General features: G+C 38.7%; 1 protein-coding gene across 1 annotated transcript; it reads left to right on the top strand.

Annotated features, from left to right (window-relative positions):
• The first annotated feature begins 567 nt into the window (after positions 1–567).
• Positions 568–18,594, top strand: LOC139446412 (multiple epidermal growth factor-like domains protein 11). Its single transcript, XM_071227739.1, has 14 exons — positions 568–633; positions 5,492–5,580; positions 5,936–6,055; positions 8,424–8,672; positions 9,619–9,813; positions 9,990–10,127; positions 11,840–11,974; positions 12,124–12,258; positions 15,102–15,236; positions 15,386–15,520; positions 16,735–16,869; positions 17,022–17,156; positions 17,778–17,898; positions 18,402–18,594. The coding sequence occupies exons 2-14, from the start codon at positions 5,517–5,519 to the stop codon at positions 18,559–18,561; spliced, it is 1,857 nt and encodes a 618-aa protein (XP_071083840.1). The 5' UTR covers positions 568–633; positions 5,492–5,516; the 3' UTR covers positions 18,562–18,594.
• Positions 18,595–26,647: the final 8,053 nt, after the last annotated feature.

The following is a 26,647-nucleotide window of genomic DNA, read 5'->3' as shown; positions in this document are numbered from 1 at the left end:
AATTCAGTTAAGAAATTATTCGATGTGAAATCAATTACTTCTGTTATAACTAATCTATTATCTTGTGACTTCGACCATGCTAGAAATATACTCATCAATAAGGATAAGGAGTTATGGATGGAACAGCTCTGGGATGACAGAGGATTAACAAATGGTATTAAGTTAAGAACATATCGACTGTTTAAAACGTCTTTAAGTACCTCCAAATATGTCATTGATTTAGCCAACAGAGAACATCGTAGTATATTTGCTAAATTTAGATGTGGTACCCTCCCTCTGGAAATTGAACTCGGTCGTTTATTGAAACCAAAAATTCCCTTACATAATCGTATTTGTAAACACTGTAATACAAACAGTATCGAAGACGAGGTTCATTTCTTAACCACGTGTAATCTTTATGCAGATCAACGAGGATATGTTTGGGGTTATGCCTCGTCTCTTTGCCCAAATGTTTGTCTCATGACCCCTATAGATCAAACCACATTCCTTATTTTGTGTAACGCTGTGTTAATACTTCACATCCGGACATAAGGGTATGATGACATGTATATACTTGTGGCTGTATTTTCTTCCTGCTTGTAAGTTTCTATTATTTAGCTGCGCTCTACTCTATCACAGAAAGATACATGGAAGGTAAGGCATTGATTACAGATGAGCTTTGATATGGGATAGCTTTTGAAGGCAGGTATACGGTAAACGTACAGAACAAAATAGTTTACCAAAATACACATCTACCACTGAAACAACTGTTTTCTGAATGACCGCCGTTGTATCTTTCAGTTGCAAGGCTTATTATGCAAGCTCTACGATTAACTGGAGCATGGCCATGTACCAGTGTCTATACACATGTATCTCCTTGTGAGATCGCTCAGTATACCATATGAGGAAATGCATAAAATTGTAGTTGTGTTGATAATTCTTCCCCGCCCTGAAGTATGTTGTTGTTGCTTTAAGTGTTTATATTAAGAGGTCGCCTTCTGCCGTAGCAATTTTGGCTGACCTGTCCCTCTTTGGGACTCACGTGTGTGAGTAGGGTACACATATCTGTTGTGAGTCTGGTTTTCACATAATTTCTGTTTTTGTATTGATATGATGTCTTTTTTTCCGTATATTTCGTATCATTACATTTTTATCTTTGGCTGCTCTGTTTATATTCGTTTGAGTAGCTGTCCATCTCTCAGAAATAGCGTTAGTTTGGCCCTCTCTTGGATTTAGGAGATCAACGACAGATAGCGGATCTAACTGCAATTCTTGTTTTTTAACCGAGCCCGTGCTGGGGCGTGGGCTTGACATTCTTTTAACATGTGAGCAATGGATTCAGCCTGATTGCAAGATGGACAAATCTTGTCATAGTGCTTTTTGTTACCGACTCTCCGTGAGATGGCTACTTCAACTGTCTTTTCGTTTAAGTATGAGTTTGGCTTTTGGTGGATCTTGGGGTGGAATTTTGTATAGCCATCTGCCGATCTTACTTGCGTCCCACTAGTACTTGGCTTGCCATCTTTGGGCTTGGGAGGCTTTGATTTTGCTTTTTATCTCTAGTATACTAAAGGGAACAGGCTGTATCTCCGCTTTGTCTAGAGCTAGCTTCGCCAGTGTGTCTGCTTTTTCATTTTCATGAATATCTATGTTAGAGGGGATCCAACACAGCTCCACCTGTTGCCCTTGGTCCGATAGTTTTGTATATTCGTATAGAATATTATTGACAAGGTTTGGCCTGAGTTTCTGCCGCTGATAGCTTGAAATGTACTTAGCGAGTCTGATAGGACGACTGCCTTTGCTTCCGGTAGTTCCGGTGTGAGTTTGAATGCATGATTAATTGCCTCCAATTCAGCAGTGAATGCTGACTGCCAGTTTACGGGAAAGGTTAATTTTAGCACGAAACCTGTGCTCGAGGGTTTCACCAAAGTGGTGAATGTCTAAGACGTGCATCGCTTCAGGCTTTCCTCCCACATCAAGCTGACACGGAATAGCATGTATGTCGACATGTTGGTTTATTTAAAATTTCAAGCCACTCAGTTACCGAAACGAAACTTACAAATCATGTGCGTGAAATGTTGATGCTATTCTTTTCCAGCAATAAGAGATACTACAAAATCGTCTTGTTATTCCTAGATTTAGTCACGTTACGTAAAGCAGATAACCCATGCCATTGTTTGTTAATTTTTTTAAAAAGAGCTAAAATTGTTTAGGAGAAATTTATTATATCTCATTTCACTAAAGTTAACCGGTCTATATTTTTTAAGAATAAACTATTGCGCATTGAGCGATTATCTCCTTTTGTTATAGGCGTAGTAGAGAGCTTTATCAGCACTGACCTTGCAATGCTGAACATCGTATCTTATTCAAGCTGTATCACTGAGACTGAGTGATTATCTCCCTTATCCGAACAGCTCTATTGCGCATTCCTTTTGCAATGTATCGTATGTTATTCAGGCAACCATCAAGAAAAGTTCCAGGGAGCAATTTAGGTCAAGCCTGCAACGCGCACTCAATCATTCAACTTCACACTGCAATTGCAACTTATTGTTTAACACGATTAAATACCAGGCTTCTATAAAGTATGACTTTGTTCAAGAAACAACACATGTAAAACAACGGGTTTGATACAAAGAATTTGTTATAAGTTGTCTTCATAATCACATGTATGGCGCTTGCTGTGCATAGTTGAGCACAGTATTGTTCTAGTAGTTCACTGTATGTAATTTCAGGCAGAGATTATATTCCCGTATATGTTCTTTGCTTCTGGATACATAGGAAATCAACAGGTTGGTCTGTAGTTTGCAATTATTTCCCAATAAATGATATGGTTGCATGATATATGCATGAAGTTTGGGTGGAACATAGTTACATAATTCTAAACATACTTCAAATCTAAACTGGAAGTAATCACAACACAAACCCAGTTAACCAAACGGAACCGTACACAAGAGTGAGTGAGGGAGTCGGGTTTTGAATAGTATTCCGTTTCAGCTTGATGTCGGAGGAAAGCCGAAGTGATGCAGGTCTTATACATTCACGACTTTGGTGAAACCCACGAGCACGGGTTTGGTGCTGACAACAAAATCGAGGCGAATCGGGATTCAAACACACTGTCATGGGTTTCTGGCGTGCCCAAGGGAAATATTTTGCCTTATTGTACTCTTTAAGGGACACGCAAGAAAGAAATGAAGTGCATCTTCCGTGTGATAGCCACAACAACATCTCGGGCTGTCGGATATAAATCTGGCAAATGTGTCGGCGTTAAGATCACTGCAGCCAAGCCTGCGACGGGACAAAATCTTGAAAAATAATTTACATCAAAGCATATACCATTCTTGTCATTGCTTTTTATAAAACTTTTAAAACTTCATAAGTTACTGGCATTGGTGTAATCAATAGGTAGTGAGTTCCAAATATTAGCTTTATTTGGAGTATATGATTTGACATAGTTATGTTTTGCAGCTGCGAGTAGTTTCTCAAATTAACGGGAGGACATTTTGTATTACTGGTGCCCCTTAAATAGTTTTTAACTTGCCACCACCATACTTTTTCACCGTACGCATCATTAATGTTACTATCAATCTTGAGTACATAATTTCTCTTTGCAGTGTGAACAACACGAATTCTTATTTGACGAAAATTAGTCCAGTTAGAATCTAAGTTTTTAACAACGTTGCGAATTCTGTTACGTTTCCTTATCAGTCGACGTATCTCACGTGTGATCAATAGTGGATCGTTAGGTCTAATTGTTACACATTTGTTAGGAATATGATAATTACATACATGTACGTCAATTATTGACCGGGTCAAACATTCTGCCATAACGTCAGCATTTCTGGATGATAACAAATCACCCCACTTTGTCTCGGTTAAGCTATCAATAAATTCTTCATTATCAGCCATGTTGTAATTGTAGATTTTTCTTTTAAAATTAGCATTACTAGGTATGTTTTCCTTAATTTTTACGAATATAGGACAATGATCACTGCATACAGGATCGGATACACCCGAACTCCACACACTGTCTAATTAGTTACGAACAGTAAATCAATCAAAGTTCTGGAGGTAGGTGTAATCCTGGTGGGCTCAGTTATAATTTGGGTCAACCCATATATTGCTTGTGAGTGATCTATTTTCTTCTTACTTTCTATAAGATTATCTAGATTAAAGTCCCCAGCTATAATAGTTAGTATATTCCAATCTGTTGCGTTACATTATGACTCATCTATCTACAGAGAGAAAGAATGTCACAACAATCACAGACAAAACATGACAAACACAAAATGAACCTTCAAAACATAAATAAAATCTGTATATATACATCAACCGAAATTGTCGGTTGAAGAATCATATAACTGAACAAAATAAAAATGAAAAAACAGATTAATTGGGATTAAATGGGAGTATTGTTGGCTTCGACTCTGGACTCAGTAGGTTACACTGCCTCTTGATATCAATGTCCGACTCGGGTGTAGTCACCTCGGAGCGAATGCCCTTACCCGATGATGGTGTTTTCTCCATACGAGATATCAATGTCCGACTCGGGTGTAGTCACCTCGGAGCGAATGCGCTTACCGGATGATGGTGTTTTCTCCCTACGAGATATCAATGTCCGACTCGGGTGTAGTCACCTCGGAGCGAATGCGCTTACCCGATGATGGTGTTTTCTCCATACGAGATATCAATGTCCGACTCGGGTGTAGTCACCTCGGAGCGAATGCTCTTACCCGATGATGGTGTTTTCTCCATACGAGATATCAATGTCCGACTCGGGTGTAGTCACCTCGGAGCGAATGCTCTTACCCGATGATGGTGTTTCTCCCTACGAGATATCAATGTCCGACTCGGGTGTAGTCACCTCGGAGCGAATGCTCTTACCTGATGATGGTGTTTTCTCCATACGAAGGACACAAGAGGGTTTATAACTGTCCAGTAAATTAATAGTTTGTTGGTGTTTTTTCTTCCGAGCTCATAGGATATCAGTGAAAACGGGTGACGTTGGCACTCGTGTTACCCGAGGCAATATTTCACTGGCTGGATTTTCAGATACAATCGGCCAAATATCTCACAGTTTGATAGCGATCCTTTCATAAAATATTCTTTGTCGGTATATGATATTGATTAAGTTTACATACCGCACATATTTGGTCGCAATAGTCGCATTTTCCACCAATCTTGGAAAATTTACACCAATTCATGAGAGCTGATCACAAAGCGTCCATGCATCGTGACGTCACGTCCTGCAACAATTTCACTGCTGTTTGAATCATTGGGCAAATAACAAACCTTGACCAGTCAATGTTTAACACCATTGGATTCACAATTGCAAACTTCACACCATATGACGTCTTTGATTCAGTCATTTATTTATTTATTCCCCAAATGCATACAAAAGTAGCATAAATATTATCCTGACCTTCTCACTGTTGGTTGAATACTCATCAAAACTGCCATCGACGTACTTCAATGACCAGTTTAATTACAGTTTTGTGCCATTATTTTGTTTCAGCCATCAGGGACCAGCTAGTTGCACTATGGAAGGCTTCTTTACCATACTGCTGACAGTGCTTGCTGCTGTTGCGACTGTCATCGGTGCACGTATGAGTAAACTTTAACATGTCATTGAACATTTTTGTGTAGTACATGTAGTATATAATCTACGTTTCTCGAGATAGCATTTCATTGCATTGACCTCGACTCTTTGCTTTATAGTTCAGAATACAATGTCATGCAATACACTTCCTGGAATAAGAGAACAGGTTTTAGCTGGCAATGCTGCAGCGTTTTTAGAATGACTCATTCTTTAATTTGAAGTTTAAATATATCAAATGATGTCTTTTATAATTCAGACGTAACTCTGCAATGTTTAGAATATGGTTAAATCAAAATATTTCCCCCGCACTGGTAAGGTAGGGCAAAAGGAATAGATGTTTTCTTGTTGACTATCCAACAGGCGGAGAGTGTCACTGTAACACCACGAGTGCCTGCACCGTGTTCCCCTCCACTCCCTGTAGCCAGGTCGGCAGTCCGGACAGATGTCTGGAGGGATGGTTCGGCCAATACTGTCAGAAACGTGAGTAGATTATGTTCAACACAGGTTGAGATTCAATTAAATTACGCCAGCAGATACTAGTATAAAGCGAACAAATAAAAACCCGTTTTTAAAGAGAAATAATTACTGTACATCTTGAAATTAACGCGAGCGTGAATTAAATGCGAAAAATGCGAGTGGTCTTTGCTCGCATTAATTAACTTCGCATTTATGTCTCCAAAATGACTGTCAACAATGAGACGGCCTCACTGCACACTTTGGCTAGCGGAAATACCAACTTGAATAATTACACAAACACTGTTCATTGAGCAGCAGTTGTAACAAGTATATAACTTTGTCATTCAAACAATAGGAATTACAGAATGGGCATCCGGTGAGTTATCACTGCTGGGATGAAGAGTTCTGCCAACTCGTGACACTTTCTCCGTATACGAATCAGTAAAATATGTAGCCTTGTAGAATTCAACGAAATAATACTTCCTCGAAAAACGATTCGAAGACAACGTTTGAAGACAACAACAGAGCATCTTGCATGTAGGGTTACGTGTTATCTTGTGCTTAAGTTATTGTTCACTGAGCGATTTACCCAAACGAAAAGACGAAAGCTTGGCTCACGTATTTCAATCCAATCAGTACACCCGTGTCTTTAGAAAACTGACTGGTTCAATTTAGTCACAAATTCAGTGTTTTAATCTGTTTAGTCTGAAATCCAGTATGTAACAGGGACAAACAACGTGGGTTGTTTTGTCAATGTTGAGCCATATTGTTTGTTGGGTGGTTGGCACCAGTGATAATGATATAAATGATGATGTTCAGATACAGATTATATATATTATGACATGTATTGTTATACAAACATAGCTGCAGGCGTTTGATTCTACACAACAAACTATGCACATGATTATATTGTTTAGTTGTCCCAAACTCACAGCACCCGGATAAAAATAATAAACGTTAACAGACCAGTAATATTGACTGAAACTTATTAGGAAAGAAGACAAGGCGTACACAGACATAATCCCCTCCGCTCTAACGGTATATGAACCTATAGGATCAAGTATTTGTTTGTTGTTTAGCGCCGCACTCAGCAATAGTCCAGCTATATGACGGCTGTCTGTAAATAGTCGAATCCAAACCAGACAATCAAGTGATTAACATCACGAACATCGATCTACTCAATTGGATAACGATGACATGCATCAACCATGTTAGTCGCCTCTCACGAGAAGCATGGGTTGCTGAAGACATATTCTAACCTGGATCTTCACGGATGGGATCATATATAGAAAGAGGAAGATAAAAAGGGTAAAAGACAACATACGCCGACTCTTCTCAACAATAGCCGCTTTTGACTAACACGTACCTAAATGTTTTCCTCGTGCCCAAGAATGTTTCTGGTGTGGCTGGATATCACATTACTGCAGTACGATATAACAAAACGATGCAGGTCGTGATCTTTTCGATGCATCGGCATGTTGATATAAGACGTAGAAAGCAATCTCTTCCGAGTCCAAAAATAGATTCATTTTGATAATTATGTAAAAAAATATCTCTGTAAAATATATATTAAAAAAAAGTGCTTATTCAATATTCGTATTGTCTCCAGAAATATAAAAACCTGTCTTCTTCGGGTTGACTAGTGTGGATAATGAGTAATGAGGCTGAACTGATTCTTGTTTTCTTTTCTAAATAGCATTATCTTAATTTATCATCCAAAACTGGCTCCCACAGGAGATATCGTTTGGATTAGATCAAGCGATATCTACACTGTACATATTGCTGCAATGAAATTACATCACAATGCTTTGCAGACCATTGTGACGTCACTGGTTACCATGACGTCACAATCAAATGACATCACTAATGGCCCTGATACTGAAGCTGTATAGCAGTACCTTATACACTGAAGACACTACTAATTAAATTGAAAAAGTTGGAAGAATGATGTTGGATGATAAATAAAATCTCACCCCCGTGTCTTTTGATATCAAATATATCAACACTCGTTGATAAAAGTGGCAAAAATCCTCGGCAAGCCTCGGAATGTTTCCACTTTTATCAACTCGTGTTGATATATTTGATATCAAAAGACACTCGGGTGAGATTCTCTATATAATTTAGTAAAGCAAGAAACATATGGCAAGAAACATACAGTCCATGTAACAGGGAACTGTCACAATTGGGAAGAATATAAACACGTGGATAAATAGATCGGTGCATGTTAGAAAAGAAAAAGGTTTTCAAAATTCCATACAGTTTTTGGTCTACACCTGTGAGGATCCGTTTAGAAACTGTTATAAATACTCCCACGGTCACAAACTAACAGCGATACACACGATAGCATCGCTCGATATCACCTCTTAATTTGTTGCCTCTTCTTTTCCAACAGAAAATGTGGCCTTGAGGAGATCGGCGGTCCAGAGTTCTACATACACGGACTTAGATAAGTTAAGTTATGTTGTCCGTAATTTCACAGCAGACCTTGGTGTAGATGGCATAGCTACCACATTCGTCAATAGTAAACCACTGACATGTGCACACACAGCCATGGGAGACCAACGCCCATCATGGACAGTGTCATTGAACACATCCAGCTCAGACAGGATACAACACATCCGACTCTATCTACGTGATGAAAGTGAGTGCAATATGTGCATTTTTATGTCTGCGAAACATGTGCACAGTATTTATCGTTGCATTAAATATTAACATGGATTTTACCATCCTAAACTAGGACAAATTATTTGCAAGACGCATATGTGGGAGAGTGTGTGCACGGGAGGGCTAGTCGTCTGAGAAGCCGAACATTGCTGTGCAGAAGGGTTGGTCTGATAAGGTTTCTACGTTTGTCATCACCATACCGTGTCCGTTGTAAATGTCTAAACTGGCATCACTGCGTTTTTTCCTTTGACATAAAGTTGACGCGCAGTGATACAACAGAAAAATACTGTACTAAGCATCTCACTGAACATTTATCAGGAGATACATGTAGTACTCTCAGAACACGAGACGCGTACGTTTCGTTTGTATTTCATTCATTGTATGAATAGGGTTGATTAAGTTATGGTTTGTTTAGCGCAGTGGTGAATTATAGCGTACTTTTTTCATACATGAAAATATAGGAAGAATCAAATCATCATTAGATATCCTGTTGTTCATGTGATGTCACACAAATAATACACTCAATTGAACAGTTGCCAGGAGAGAGGTTGGATATATATAGTCATTGCTTTGTTATCATTTGGGTATAAGGGAAAACCCGTTTAAGATTCGCTCATTGATGTAGAACTCTATTGGACACGCAGTTCATGAGATGTCATAAATCGACATGGAGTACCACATAATAGACAGGTCTTTTATACGTCCACCTGATGTAATATGATAAGAATACTGGCACATAATTCATTATTCATTCGTAATTTGATCTAAATTAAAAAAATAACCAGTTTTTGGAAGAAACAAGAACATTGACACATGCTACTTAAAATTTTCATGAGTGGCGCAATTGGTCATCAACTGAACATGATCCTCATACAGCTGATGCCAATGCATACAATGGATTATGCAAATAAAATTGTACACAGAATACCTATACATAATTCGAAACAACGGCATGGAGGTGCTTGTGGGTAGCCAGATGTGCTACAACTGGTCGAAAACTGAACATCCTCCTCCTATAGCTAACGTCACCTGCCGCCAGCCACTGACAGGCAGCAACGTCACTATACGGATACCAGCTTCCGACAGCTTCCTTACATTGTGTGAGGTACAAGTATTCGGTACGTATTGGCTTTTTCAACTTATTCTTAAGCTTGCACAACCAGCTTTTATGACGTTACCCTTTGGTAATTGTACTGACACAGCAGCGATACAAGACGTTAAAATTTGATGTTGATAGACAGCAATAGTTTGTCTCTTAGCAAGGTTTGTTGTTTGTAACCTTTCACCAATTCAGTTTGCAGTGACGGCTGGTTTGGTACCAACTGTGACAAACAGTGTCGGTGTCTAAAGAAGACAGAAGTCTGTGACAAAATCACAGGGCAGTGTGTTAGTGGTTGTGCTCCGGGGTACAGTGGAATGGATTGCCAGATAAGTAAGGAAGGAGTTTTCAACGTTTATGGGAAAATATTCAAGATTTTATGTTCAAGTTTTCACACGTGAAATGAAAATAATGTATACGAATATTCAAATCATTTGGGTGAAAAAAGGAGTTTCATATTTAATCGCTCAAATGTTCATGCTGTAAAATATTGTTTACACTAGCTAACGCCGCACTCAGCAATATTCCAGCTGTATGAAGGCGGTCTGTAAGTAATCGAGTCTGGACCAGACAATCCAGTGATTAATATCATGAGCATCGATCCACGCAATTGGGATCGATGACATGCATCAACCAAGTCAGCGAGCCTGACCACCCGATCCCGTTAGTCGCCTTTTACGACAAGCATAGTCACCTTTTACGGCAAGCATGGGTTGCTGAATACCAATTTTACCCAGGAATCTTCACGGGTGCTAAAATATGTGCACACTTAACGAGTGTATGCTGTTTCTGTAAAACGTGGTGGACGTAAATGTGGTGTAGATTGATGTTTTGTTTGTTTGACGTTTGACGCCACGATCAGCAATATTCCAGCCTGTAAATAATCAAGTCTGGACCAGACAGTCCAGTGATTGATATTAGGAACATCGATCCTCGCATAACATTGATATCTAAATTAACAGTTGATAATATTATTTTATTGAGTACATGATACGACATTAAAGATAAAAACTGCATCAAATTGTGAGATCACACTACTTACGTTGGAGTATATCCTTGACTATATCATCTACATATAACTGAAGTATGCCTCAGCATTTGGTTGCTCTATTTGGTTATGAAGTGCGCTGTTGCAGTGTGTCTTAGTCTTGTGAGAGGAATATTGATATTTTCAGAATTCCCGAGACTGCAGCGACCTTTTACGGTAGAATATCTGTTAGATAGTACATAACCATATCAGGAGTAGACAAAGTTTACGTTTCTTTTTATGCCAAACTAAGAGTTCCCAGGTAAATTTACAATACAATAAATGTCAGGGGGCATACTGACATGTCGGTAGACCAGTTACAATGTTAATGGCAATTGTTCTAATTTCTTGCTCTGTAGCATATTTCTATGCTGAGCCAACTTCAAAAGAAATGTTTGGGCCGAGACATTATGCCAATGCCGACTCTTTTGCAAAACGAATATATTTTTAAACGCTGTTCTTAACTTACATGCAGAAGAATCTCTGCATTTGAACACAACAGACGTAATTCAAAATTAGACCCGTGAAGATCCGAGGTAGAATAGGTTTTCAGCAACCCATGCTTGCCGTAAAAGGCAACTACGCTTGTCGTTAGAAGCGACTAACGGAATCGGTTGGTCTGGCTCACTGACATGTCACTCACTGGATTGTCTGCTCCAGACTCAATTATTTACAGACCGCCATCATATAGCTGGAGTGCGGCGTTAAACAACAGACAACAACAATTCAAAATTATAATATCGTTTTTATTATCGTGGCGGGAGTACTGCTGTGTGAAGTCAGGCAATAAATACTTACTTTTTTGCAAATCGTGTGAATGGCGAGTGCTACCGGTTGGGCAGTACATGCTTACCATTTTCTTGAATATGGGCTTTCCCCGTCACGGAATACAATACGATAGTTTTCTAACGCTGTAAAGTTTGATGATTAAGTGCGATTAGTTGATGGATTGTTGAGTGATCAGGTTGAAACAAACCTGAAACTTTGTCTTTTTGTTGATGATGACAAATGCTTACAGCTTGCAGAGACGGTCGTCATGGACACCACTGTCAGTCTGAGTGTGGCCAATGCAAAGGAAACCTGCCTTGTAACAAGATCAATGGAACATGCGACCAGGGATGTCAGCCAGGGTTTCAAGAACCCACTTGTAAAGGTGGGATGCATCTTTAATGTAATGACTGTTATTGTTCTGTCTTTTTAAAGAAAACCACTCTCCTTTCCCCGGTCGCTTATATAAGGCGACCTTGTCATTATCTAATAAAAGTAAAGATATCAGAAAAATTTATGTCGTCTACTTACTAGAATGCGTTGATGGTATGTACGGGGATGACTGCATGTCACGATGCGGTCAATGTGAAGACGCCCTGACCTGTGATAAGTCCAGTGGGGAGTGCGCTGAAGGATGTCAGGGCCACTTCATGGAGCCCCTGTGCCAAGGTAAGTCACAACGGTCAAGCTGGAAAAATAATAAACATAAACGTTTTCTTTCTTTTAAATTTTAACGTCGACCTTTCACAAATTTGGGTTAGTCATCCTGATAATTGATGAGTAAATCAATATTGTACGAATACTTTGTTTATTATATTGAGTACATGCTATGACATTAAAGATAAAAATGCGTCAAATTGTGAGATCACACTACTTACGTTGGAATATATCCTGGACTATATCATCCACATATAACTTAGGTATGCCTCAGCATTTCATTGCTCTATTTGGTTACGAAGTGCGCTGTTGCAGTGTGTCTTAGTCTTGTGAGAGGAACATTGATATTTTCAGAATTCCCGAGACTGCAGCGACCTTTTACGGTAGAATATCTGTTAGATAGTACATATCCATATTAGGATTAGACAAAGTTTACGTTTCTTTTTATGCCAAACTAAGAGTTCCCAGGTAAATTTACAATACAATAAATGTCAGGGGGCATACTGACATGTCGGTAGACCAGTTACAATGTTAATGGCAATTGTTCTAATTTCTTGCTCAGTGGCATATATCTATGCTGAACCAACCACAAAAGAAATGTTTGGGCCGAGACATTATGCCAATGCCGACTCTTTTACAAAACGAATATATTTTTAAACGTTGTTCTTAACTTACATGCAGCAGAATCTCTGCACTTGAACACAACAGACGTAATTCAAAATTAGACCCGTGAAGATCCGAGGTAGAATAGGTTTTCAGCAACCCATGCTTGCCGTAAAAGGCAACTACGCTTGTCGTTAGAAGCGACTAACGGAATCGGTTGGTCTGGCTCACTGACATGTCACTCACTGGATTGTCTGCTCCAGACTCAATTATTTACAGACCGCCATCATATAGCTGGAGGGCGGCGTTAAACAACAGACAACAACAATTCAAAATTATAATATCGTTTTTATTATCGTGGCGGGAGTACTGCTGTGTGAAGTCAGGCAATAAATACTTACTTTTTTGCAAATCGTGTGAATGGCGAGTGCTACCGGTTGGGCAGTACATGCTTACCATTTTCTTGAATATGGGCTTTCCCCGTCACGGAATACAATACGATAGTTTTCTAACGCTGTAAAGTTTGATGATTAAGTGCGATTAGTTGATGGATTGTTGAGTGATCAGGTTGAAACAAACCTGAAACTTTGTCTTTTTGTTGATGATGACAAATGCTTACAGCTTGCAGAGACGGTCGTCATGGACACCACTGTCAGTCTGAGTGTGGCCAATGCAAAGGAAACCTGCCTTGTAACAAGATCAATGGAACATGCGACCAGGGATGTCAGCCAGGGTTTCAAGAACCCACTTGTAAAGGTGGGATGCATCTTTAATGTAATGACTGTTATTGTTCTGTGTTTTTAAAGAAAACCACTCTCCTTTCCCCGGTCGCTTATATAAGGCGACCTTGTCATTATCTAATAAAAGTAAAGATATCAGAAACATTTATGTCGTCTACTCACTAGAATGCGTTGATGGTATGTACGGGGATGACTGCATGTCACGATGCGGTCAATGTGAAGACGCCCTGACCTGTGATAAGTCCAGTGGGGAGTGCGCTGAAGGATGTCAGGGCCACTTCATGGAGCCCCTGTGCCAAGGTAAGTCACAACGGTCAAGCTGGAAAAATAATAAACATAAACGTTTTCTTTCTTTTAAATTTTAACGTCGACCTTTCACAAATTTGGGTTAGTCATCCTGATAATTGATGAGTAAATCAATATTGTACGAATACTTTGTTTATTATATTGAGTACATGCTATGACATTAAAGATAAAAATGCGTCAAATTGTGAGATCACACTACTTACGTTGGAATATATCCTGGACTATATCATCCACATATAACTTAGGTATGCCTCAGCATTTCATTGCTCTATTTGGTTACGAAGTGCGCTGTTGCAGTGTGTCTTAGTCTTGTGAGAGGAACATTGATATTTTCAGAATTCCCGAGACTGCAGCGACCTTTTACGGTAGAATATCTGTTAGATAGTACATAACCATATCAGGAGTAGACAAAGTTTACGTTTCTTTTTATGCCAAACTAAGAGTTCCCAGGTAAATTTACAATACAATAAATGTCAGGGGGCATACTGACATGTCGGTAGACCAGTTACAATGTTAATGGCAATTGTTCTAATTTCTTGCTCTGTAGCATATTTCTATGCTGAGCCAACTTCAAAAGAAATGTTTGGGCCGAGACATTATGCCGATGCCGACTCTTTTGCAAAACGAATATATTTTTAAACGCTGTTCTTAACTTACATGCAGAAGAATCTCTGCATTTGAACACAACAGACGTAATTCAAAATTAGACCCGTGAAGATCCGAGGTAGAATAGGTTTTCAGCAACCCATGCTTGCCGTAAAAGGCAACTACGCTTGTCGTTAGAAGCGACTAACGGAATCGGTTGGTCTGGCTCACTGACATGTCACTCACTGGATTGTCTGCTCCAGACTCAATTATTTACAGACCGCCATCATATAGCTGGAGTGCGGCGTTAAACAACAGACAACAACAATTCAAAATTATAATATCGTTTTTATTATCGTGGCGGGAGTACTGCTGTGTGAAGTCAGGCAATAAATACTTACTTTTTTGCAAATCGTGTGAATGGCGAGTGCTACCGGTTGGGCAGTACATGCTTACCATTTTCTTGAATATGAGCTTTCCCCGTCACGGAATACAATACGATAGTTTTCTAACGCTGTAAAGTTTGATGATTAAGTGCGATTAGTTGATGGATTGTTGAGTGATCAGGTTGAAACAAACCTGAAACTTTGTCTTTTTGTTGATGATGACAAATGCTTACAGTTTGCAGTTTCGGTCGTCATGGACACCACTGTCAGTCTGAGTGTGGCCAATGCAAAGGAAACCTGCCTTGTAACAAGATCAATGGAACATGCGACCAGGGATGTCAGCCAGGGTTTCAAGAACCCACTTGTAAAGGTGGGATGCATCTTTAATGTGATGACTGTTATTGTTCTCTCTTTTTAAAGAAAACCACTCTCCTTTCCCCGGTCGCTTATATAAGGCGACCTTGTCATTATCTCATAAAAGTAAAGATATCAGAAACATTAATGTCGTCTACTTACTAGAATGCGTTGATGGTATGTACGGGGATGACTGCATGTCACGATGCGGTCAATGTAAAGACGCCCTGACCTGTGATATGTCCAGTGGGGAGTGTGCTGAAGGATGTCAGGGCCACTTCATGGAGCCCCTGTGCCAAGGTAAGTCACAACGGTCAAGCTGGAAAAAATGATAAACATAAACGTTTTCTTTCTTTTAAATTTTAACGTCGACCTTTCACAAATTTGGGTTAGTCATCCTGATAATTGATGAGTAAATCAATATTGTACGAATACTTTGTTTATTATATTGAGTACATGCTATGACATTAAAGATAAAAATGCGTCAAATTGTGAGATCACACTACTTACGTTGGAATATATCCTGGACTATATCATCCACATATAACTTAGGTATGCCTCAGCATTTCATTGCTCTATTTGGTTACGAAGTGCGCTGTTGCAGTGTGTCTTAGTCTTGTGAGAGGAACATTGATATTTTCAGAATTCCCGAGACTGCAGCGACCTTTTACGGTAGAATATCTGTTAGATAGTACATATCCATATTAGGATTAGACAAAGTTTACGTTTCTTTTTATGCCAAACTAAGAGTTCCCAGGTAAATTTACAATACAATAAATGTCAGGGGGCATACTGACATGTCGGTAGACCAGTTACAATGTTAATGGCAATTGTTCTAATTTCTTGCTCAGTGGCATATATCTATGCTGAACCAACCACAAAAGAAATGTTTGGGCCGAGACATTATGCCAATGCCGACTCTTTTACAAAACGAATATATTTTTAAACGTTGTTCTTAACTTACATGCAGCAGAATCTCTGCACTTGAACACAACAGACGTAATTCAAAATTAGACCCGTGAAGATCCGAGGTAGAATAGGTTTTCAGCAACCCATGCTTGCCGTAAAAGGCAACTACGCTTGTCGTTAGAAGCGACTAACGGAATCGGTTGGTCAGGCTCACTGACATGTCACTCACTGGATTGTCTGCTCCAGACTCAATTATTTACAGACCGCCATCATATAGCTGGAGGGCGGCGTTAAACAACAGACAACAACAATTCAAAATTATAATATCGTTTTTATTATCGTGGCGGGAGTACTGCTGTGTGAAGTCAGGCAATAAATACTTACTTTTTTGCAAATCGTGTGAATGGCGAGTGCTACCGGTTGGGCAGTACATGCTTACCATTTTCTTGAATATGGGCTTTTCCCCGTCACGGAATACAATACGATAGTTTTCTAACGCTGTAAAGTTTGATGATAAAGTGCGATTAGTTGATGGATTGTTGAGTGATCAGGTTGAAACAAACCTGAAACTTTGTGTTTTTGTTGATGATGACAAATGCTTACAGCTTGCAGTGACGGTCATCATGGACACCACTGTCAGTCCGAGTGTGGTCAATGCAAAGGAAACCTGCCTTGTAACAAGATCAATGGAACATGCGACCAGGGATGTCAGCCAGGGTTTCAAGAACCCACTTGTAAAGGTGGGATGCATCTTTAATGTGATGACTGTTATTGTTCTGTCTTTTTAAAGAAAACCACTCTCCTTTCCCCGGTCGCTTATATAAGGCGACCTTGTCATTATCTCATAAAAGTAAAGATATAAGATGAAACATTAATGTCGTCTACTCACTAGAATGCGTTGATGGTATGTACGGGGATGACTGCATGTCACGATGCGGTCAATGTGAAGACGCCCTGACCTGTGATAAGTCCAGTGGGGAGTGTCCTGAAGGATGTCAGGGCCACTTCATGGAGCCCCTGTGCCAAGGTAATTCACAACGGTCAAGCTGGAAAAATAATAAACATAAACGTTTTCTTTCTTTTATATTTTAACGTCGACCTTTCACAAATTTGGGTTAGTCATCCTGATAATTGATGAGTAAATCAATATTGTACGAATTCTTTGTTTATTATTTTACTATTCTTTTAAATGAGGGGACCGCGTCCGTGGTCTTTTGGTAGAGCGTCCGCCCGGAGAGCAGAAGGTCCGGGGTTCGATCCCCGGCCGCGTCATACCAAAAGACGTTAAAAGATGGTACTTTTTGTTACCCTGTCTGGCGCTCGGCTAAAACAAGGACTGGTCGGCTCGGAGTCAGTATACTGTGTCTGAGTGTGGTATCCATGTTAAACTGCGGCATGATATCTCAGTGTGATGGAACTATAAATCGGCATCAGTCCGGACTAGTACAAGCAGCTACACACACACGTGCATGCACGTCGCTATATATGCGCAATAATCTTGGACGCGACGTTAAACCCAATTTCATTTCACCTCACCTTTAAAATGAACGTTGTAAGGCATATCAAGGCAGAAGTACAATCTACTAAAAACATTGAGGAATATGAATTACTTACCAGTATGTTTTTTAAAACAAACAATGTTGTACAGAGTGTGTGTGTCCGGCAACACCAGGATGTTTAAACCGGGAAGCGCCAGTTGTAGCAACGCTCGTTACACTTCTCGTCTTGATGGTCATCGCTCTGTTCACATCCATCTTTTACAACAGAAGGTAGGGGTCTAATACTGTGTAAAAGATACAATATTATGAACTCGAAAAGAAGATTATTTGACAATAGTTACTTTTTTTTGCCAATTATGCATTGAAGGCTATTTCGCATGTGCATTCCTATGCAGCACATTTCAAATTTCACACAGAACTTCCGTTGTTTAGATCTCCCTCATCAAGTCATATACGTTTTTGTACATTCATGTCAAGTATTAAAGGAATGTATCAATTGGTACAAACATATACGAATGTATTGGCGATAACGGTATTTATTATTTGAAGCATATTTTATTCAAAGGATTATTTATTAGGATAGATAAAAAGTCTGACTAAATTTTCTCCTTCAGTGGGATGTACATACCATTGAGTGCATTTCGGTAAACATAATAACGTTTGCGTGCAATCAACCGGGCCAGTGGCTCCTATTTCATCAATGTAAATAGTTATACATATAACAAATCATCTTGAAATGTTTAACGTCACCAGCGTATTACTGTATATTTCAGACTGACGCGGCAACTGGCTGCTTCACTAAAGAAGGTTGAAGATAACTACATTTCTCTAGATGAGAAGACCAAAGATCCAGTTGTGGAAAACACATATGAACACATTGGTCATGCCAGTCTTTATGTTAATGCAGAGGAAGTCCATCAGGGCCGAATTTGAACTGAACACTCCATTGTACGATTCCGCCAATGTCAAACAATGGGACAATTTAATAGCCATGATATTTGTTTTTACTGGTGTCACGTGTGGTGGAAGTTCCGTTCACCTTTTCGCGAACACCTGACCATGGTATGATTACAGTTTATAAGTCGTTCGTAAACAGATGCTTATGATACGGTCGGAATCGTATAATGGGCTCTTCTTTAAGTACACATTCCTCATGGTTATTGGTGTTGTTTCGCTTTTATTAACAATACAACTTTGACTACTGTGTGCTCATTCTATGTGGTCGATTGGGACATGTGCTGTTATGAATAGTTACCAGACTTTAAAACATAGTTCGACCACATGTACCTATGACTAACAAGTGTTTCATCATTCGAAATGTGCATGCATAAAAAATGTGTTCCTTATTGTACGCATGAACCCAGTCGAAACACACAGAGAAGTGGTCGAGGCTTCTTGATGACAAGGAAGTGTTGAAATAATTTAGGTCACAGAATGTAAACAATGAATATTTTTAGCTATGTATATGTAGTTTGTTCAACATTTCTCCTGAGACTATGTTGGTGACTAATATACAGGATGTTGAACACATGTCCCAGCGACAGTGTTGTTTACACATACAGGATTCAAATACGATATCAAAAATGATATAAAACATTCTTTTATTAACCAGTCTCTATTTTGACTTGTAACATATGTCCCCGTGTTTTTTCCAGGTGAACAATTGACTTTCTTTTGCATGTGTTTGTGACGAGTGCCACCGGGTGGCCAGGATAAGCTCACATTTTTGTGAACACCTGGCATGATTTCTATTTGATGATGATTCATAAATACATAGTCGGAATCGTACAATCGACTCTGCTTTATGCAGAGATTTCTATTGGATATTGAAAGGGTTTTGTCGTTTATTTATATCTCTTTTTGATTTCATTGCTACACTCAATGGAGTGCATTGTGACCAATATAAAAATACTTATGAAAGAAGGCCTTCATAAATGAATGTAGGCATTACCTGTACTGACCTTGTATCTTTCTTCCTGGTTGTCCTCATCGAGTTGCACGCTGTTCAGTCAGTTTCGTACGGTCTCTCCTTGATTAAATGGTAGTTTCTCGTTTGATCGAACGTTGTAACTGATTTCATGAAATGTGAAGTTGTAAAATTATGCAATCATATTAGTACTGTGTTTCTCACAACCAGCCATAACATATGTCATACATATATTATGTGGATGGTCTTTGAGGTGGCTGTTCGTTGATACCGTCTGTATTCCTTTTTCATAAACATTTTCCCTTGTTCAAATTGAATGATTCATGGGACTGTTTGTTGGAGCGAAAAACGAACAACATGTAACAATAACTTTTCCTCTTTTTCGCCAACGGATACAAATATATTATTTTCATTATATTTGTTATGTACATTGTGAACCCCTCAGTGCATATGTACAATTGTTATGGAGGTAAGTCTTGCGGATAAGGCGTTCACTTGTCAATCTGAAGGCCAAAGTTTGATTCCCAACACAGATACAGGGTGTAAATCTAATTCCAAGAGTTCCTCGATATGATATATATTTTTTCAATATTTCCCAAAGCGATGCAACTGTAACTATATCCCTGCATTGAAATATTCATAAAATGTAAAACACCCTTCTTAAGTTTCATATCTGAGTTGCCATCGATACCTGCGAAAATGAAAGTACAAGACCACTGTATGTTTTGCAGAGACTAGGTCATATAATAGGATTTAAAAGACACAGAGGCGCAAATAAGGGTTAGTCAAATCACCAGTTGATGCTCGATTTTGGTTTCCATATTTCAACATATGTATGTCTCTTTGTGAAAAAACCAAACGTGTTTCATCAGAAAATTAATACGATTTTTAGAAATTGACTATTTCATATTGGAATGTATAGTTGGTGGAGCTTAGTTTGTTAAAGGCCTAGGTGCATAGCAGTATATGCATAGATATTTGTCATAAATGTGTACCGTCATATCATGTGTTACTCATTCAAGGTCAGAATTTGCAAAACGAAATACATTTGACCATGATCACCCAAGGAACTATTAATAGTATAAATGTAAAAAAATCATGTAATGCATTTAGAGATACAATGCTATATATATCTGAAACTATAAAATCTATTTTCACTTAAGCGAAATAATATCATGTTTGTTTACTTAGTCTGCCAGATCAGCGAGAAAATATTCATATGTCATTTGGCTTTTCTTATAAAATAACATGTTTATCTCATCTCGTGACGTGTCTCACAAATATAAGTTTTATCCAGTCACTCCATGAGACAAACATGTTATTTAACAATAAAAACAAAATATCCTTTATGTATTGAATTGTGGATTCTGGGGTTGTCCTACTGGTATTTGTTTATTAAATATTAATATGGCAAATTTAAAGCCCGGTAGTTGCTGTGTTCAATACAAAGATATCTAGAGCAGGTTATAAAAATAGTCCAGCAGTGTTTATATTTATGATATGCTGTACGCTGAAATTATCAATTATCACATACTCATATATGCTTGTCATTCAAATATGCCCTATATCAATCAATTCGAAATAATATTTGTTATAGCGCCTTGTATTTGTCTATGAATAGTGTTTGACTTGTAGTATATATCAGGTAGATATTTTAACGAGATAATATTTATTGAAACTCAACACAGGTACATGTACATGGATCTGTTAGCAGGCAGAGGACTCCGCTGGTATTCCGAGTTTGACAAGGAAAATAAAAATGCATAGTTATGAATAGAAATGAATAGTTATAATGACTATTCGATTATCTACAGTACGGTGTTAGACAACAAATATACAAACACAATAATGTCCTGATTAATTGCGACTAATGTGGACATGCCCCAAAGCCGAGGTATTTGTTTAAATTAATTTGATTGAAGTTGTATAGTGTTTTTCTTCAACATAATATTATTTTGAAGCCAAAGGAAGCCTGTGGCAGCCATTACGTTAGCAGTCGTCGCTTTAAAGTGGCGCTGTCACCTGTAACTCGTTGCTGAAATGTGTACATGCGCTGTGATGTGCTTTGAATGCAAATTAGCTGTCACAAATATTGAGATTGCGGCTTGGTTGCAGTTCACCCCATTTTACAGTTGATCTTTGTGGATCCTTAACATATTTGCATCAGGCAATACACACATTCGCACATTATGTCATAGTTTAAATCAGATTATCTAAGGTGAAAGTTATAGTTCCATGTCACTTCTTATAATGTGAGATTAAGTAGATCAAATGGTGCAAGGGAAGCCTATGATTTCAGAAGGTGAGTGAGTGAGTTAAAGTTTCACGTCACATCGGCAATATTTCAGCCATATCGTGACGATTTTCCAGAAGGTACTATGACAAATATGATATATATTGCTTCTTTGTATAACATAATTAGATTGAGTAACACTACATATTATCACATACAATTTAAAACGCCCGGCGTTCGCGGAAAGGGGAAGCATGTCCTGCCCTCCCGTCAGCGCCCGCCATTCACAGACGTGCAGGGATTCTGCTACTTGTAAGTAGAGAACAAAATTTCAGAAATATGTTGGTTTTGCAACACAGTTTTAATGTTTCGACCCAACATTTGTTTTTGTAATTGACATAAATGCTACTGAGCTTTCACTGAAACAAGGGGACTTCAGACCACCAGCTTAAACATCGGCCAAGTTGAAGAACATATGAAACGACAACGCCAGAGAATAACCAGTCTTGATTATCCGCCTAAACTTTCTTTGTTATGTTGTGGGGCACGGGTGGCCCAGTCGTCTAATAAATAAGGCGCAGCAATATTGCTAAGTGCGGCGTTAAACAGCAAACAAACATGAATGACAATATTCGAACAATATTGTTATCAAATTGTTATTATTAAATATCGTTTACGAAGGTAACAGTATTTTGGCTAGTTCCAGATCATAGAAATAATGACTGCTTTCAGACATAAGCGACTAACAAATATTTTAATAATCTTAATAAAAATCCATAATCATAAGAAATATCCTCTACAAGAAGAATCCATTGTACGCTTCCTGCTTTATCAGAAACATGTGTTCATGAAACACGATCAAAAAGTGATGATACCAGGTGTTCAGAAAAAGGTGAGCCTATCCTGCCCAACCGCAAATCTGCACACCGAATCGAAGCGCCTTAGACAACTGGGCCACCCGTGCCCCCTGCCACAAATACATGCAAAGGCAGGGGGCACGGGTGGCCCAGTTGTCTAAGGCGCTTCGATTCTGTGTGCAGATTTGCGTCAGAAACCTATGTTTATGGGTTCGAATCCAGGTTCGTCTCGATGATGTTTATTGGTTTGTCAGCACCATACCGGTGCTCGTGGGTTTCACCAAAGTACTAATCGTCTGAGAGGCGAGGCGAGGCGAGGAGAAGCGATATGCCTCCAACGTCGTGTTCAAGTGTATTGCACTTATATAGCGGTGTGTATGTACAGATGTACTGTTTGTTCTAGTTCATACTAACGACATTTTTTATAGTGCAAACTCACTGAGATACCATGCCAGATTTTTAACATAGATACCCCACTCATACACAGTATACCAGTCCTTGTTTTATCACCTTAATGCCGAGCACCCATCACGGATACACATAGTACCATCTTTCATCGTCTTTGGAGTAACGCGGCCGGAGATCGAATCGCCGACATTTCACTGCACGGATAGACGTTCTATCCACTGGACCAACGAGGCTGACGAATTAGACAGTGAAGTACTTTACATGTCATTGCTTTGTGAACACATTTTAGTTTTATTCATATGACAAATGTACACAGTTCTGTTGAGTCTGTTGGGTATTTAGTGTATGACTACTTTAAGCATACATGAGATAAATACTTTAATGCACAATGATATCAGATCTCTCACATCATGGATTCAATGTTTACAATAATAATCTCACTGACATTAATCAAATCTAAGACGGAAATAGGACCTTACTAGTAACACCATACAATGAGTGTGATCCGCCATACATGCACCTGCTATTGCTATCCTTCAAACTCCAATACAGTACACATACTCTGAAAACGTGACACGCTAAACGGACACGTGATATAAAATCATAACAGAGTTAACAACATACTACCAATGGAATTACTCTCAACTTGTATTGTCACCATTGAATTTATCACACTAGGAACTCATCTTACATAAATCTTACTTATTAAAATCCAGAGTCCACACTTCGCCAAACACGTTGGATGGTGTAAGACAGACAACTGCGTAAAGTGTAACAATTATCATTTATAAATTAATAAAGATGTTTACCCCCAAAATATGACCTTTACCAACACTTCTATCATTTTCATTTTTTACAGAAATAGTTGTATTGTTGTGATTTTTAGGGACAGTTGAACCTCTACATCATCAGCCCAATGTATCGTTCATCATCGTACATATGTGTACATAGAGATTGTTATTCTGTTGATTCTGTTTATCATGGTTGGCTGTTTGTTTATATCAGAGTTATTATCTATGTCAGCTCATTCGACAGAAAACTAAAAGTTTTACATACACACAACACGGAATAGTTTGAATGATATAACACAATCACATTGTATGTTTTATTACATCCATGTGACCTTATACAATTCACTTCCTTGTTGCCAACGCATAGACCCCTGATGCGCTATCGTATATCAACAACCGAGACATGTTCATGTGAATGGTGAGTACTACCTTTGGATTGTTCATTTAATTTCATAATAATTAGCAAAATGTCATCATAAGAGTACATGACAGAAAGGTTTCAATTAGGAAAATATATATGACAAAGAAGTACATACAATGTACATGTACATACGTGATATCCCTTTGTCTGCTTAATACCTGTATGATTGAATCAATGTATGGTATCATATCAAATCACATTTCTACTCTGTATATTAATGTATGTGTGTTTTCAAGAGACAGGGTCCATGTGAATTCTTGGATACAATAGGACCCAAGTTACATATGCTTCTTCTGTGGGGAGGCTAAAATGGATCGCTTGGTTAGACTTGGTGACTGCGTTGGACGTTGCTAATAATAACAACCACTGGTTTATCTGGACCCAAGTGTGTATAGGCCGATGTGATACAGCATTCAGCCAAATCATCCGAGAAACAGTAACTGTAGATCGTTCATATCGTGTCTTGAATAACACATACACGCCATTGTGAATACAATTTGCTTTATGGCAGCAGTAATAAGATGGTTTGTGTTACAGCAAAGTCGGTTTCGCAATATGACTTTATATTATCTGCCTGGCTTTTTACATTATATCAATGATCTCATTGTTCTGGCTACGGCCTCCGCTTACCTTGGGGTAACTTATCCGGGTCAACTACATGCAGACGATACAACCATTGTTAGTAGCTCTCTATCAGCAATGCAAAATTTGTTAGATATTGCCCATTATTATGCGTGTAGATGGCATCTGGTTTACATTGCAAACAAAAATGCAGTCGTAGTATTTTCGCTCTGTAAATATGTATGAATTTGACCCTCATGTGCCCTGTGGAAAGATACATTTGCCACACAAGAATTCTGTAAGGTATGCTTGGGTATGCCTTAGTAACAGTATCTCAGCACTTGAATGCTCTCAAACTGCAGGTGAAAAACTGAAAAGACTTATCAATGTAAACCAAAACAATGGTTTGTATTTCGGTGGGTTGAACCCAATTGCAGCCGTGCGAATATTTCACGGAGTTGCCTAATATGGATGCAGTGTATGGGGCAACTTACTCGTAGAAAGTGTGAATTGCTGGAAATACCACAGCGCTACTTCAGTATAAAACTACAGGGGTCTACTAAGATTTACATCAAGTCAAGTTGCATTGGATAGTCTAGATCTTATAACCTTTCAGGCATTCATTTATAACCTCTCTTATTTGGTAACCTGTGTCGATCTATCTGTGATTTCTATTTTAAACAAATATTTATTGGCAGACTTGGGCAATACAAATGTAAACCATAATTTGACAAAAGATGTAACAGTTATAAATCTCCCTGTTTCAACCTGCTGCGCACTGTTCATAAATACGATCTTTTACATGTCTTGAGTGATTGCATAGCTAATTGTAATGTTCCTTGTAAATGTAAACGGACTCGTCTTGTGAATAACAAGATACGAAATGCAGATTCTTTAACGCTTATGAGACAAATGTGCGATCGACAGGACCTGTTAGGATATACTAGTATCAGATCAGAAGGTCAACACAGGATTTGGCATCTTTCTTTACGCTTCTCTTCAAAGTTTTATGTTCTGTCTAATATACTGTATGACAGAATCGCGAAACTGTAGCCCATGACATAGACAAACATATTTTTATGTCATGTACTATAATTATGCAAGAAAGAAATGACATGTTCGAAAATATTTTTGATAGTACCGATGCGAATTGCTTTGTTGACCTTTGGCCGAATGATGATGATGATGATGTTATCATGTCTTTCATAGGCGGACTTCCAGTATAGTTGAGTGTCTTATATCAGACATGTCCTGTTTCATTAGCAAACCAAATACCTTAAAAAGGATTTTCCTGATATCGGTGTTGTATTGACGTGACCTTGACGGATTCAATGAATGACATGTTAATCTACGAAATCTGCTGTTTGCACAGATGAATGCAAACCTTCCGTGTCAACGTGTGAGTGGTACCATGGACACTTTATACGATCCTTATTTAGTGTTCTTGGCCATATATTTTTTTGCTGAAACACATGAGGAAAAATATCCACAGTGTACATTATATTCTGGTAGTGTGTCTGGACACATGATATGTATGTTAAAAGTCATACAATACAGTGCTTTGATATTTCAGACCCAGCGCGCCAGTGTCCATTCATGTATTAAAATACCGCCTCCGTGGTCTAAAGGTAGAGCGTCCGCCCGGAGAGCGGAAGGTCCGGGGTTCGATCCCCAGGCGCGTCATACCAAAAGACGTTAAAAGATAGTACTTGTTGTTACCCTGTCTGGCGCTCGGCATTAAGGGGCTAAAACAAGGACTGGTCAGCTCGGTGTCAGTATACTGTGTCTAAGTGGGGTAATCATGTTAAACTACGGCATGGT

Source organism: Haliotis cracherodii, unplaced genomic scaffold (assembly GCF_022045235.1).
Source record: "Haliotis cracherodii isolate W230 unplaced genomic scaffold, xgHalCrac1.p SCAF_6, whole genome shotgun sequence".
Classification (NCBI taxonomy): Eukaryota; Metazoa; Mollusca; class Gastropoda; order Lepetellida; family Haliotidae; genus Haliotis; species Haliotis cracherodii.
The sequence above is the reverse complement of the archived record's forward strand: the minus strand, read 5'-3'. Positions and strand labels throughout refer to the sequence as shown.

Bases quoted from the DNA above. Each gene is read 5' to 3' on its own strand.
- LOC139446412 (XM_071227739.1), top strand. From the start codon at position 5,517: ATGGAAGGCTTCTTTACCATACTGCTGACAGTGCTTGCTGCTGTTGCG. The intron at 12,259-15,101 runs GTAAGTCACAAC...AAATGCTTACAG, and splicing joins CATGGAGCCCCTGTGCCAAG to TTTGCAGTTTCGGTCGTCAT. The intron at 17,899-18,401 runs GTAGGGGTCTAA...TGTATATTTCAG, and splicing joins TCCATCTTTTACAACAGAAG to ACTGACGCGGCAACTGGCTG.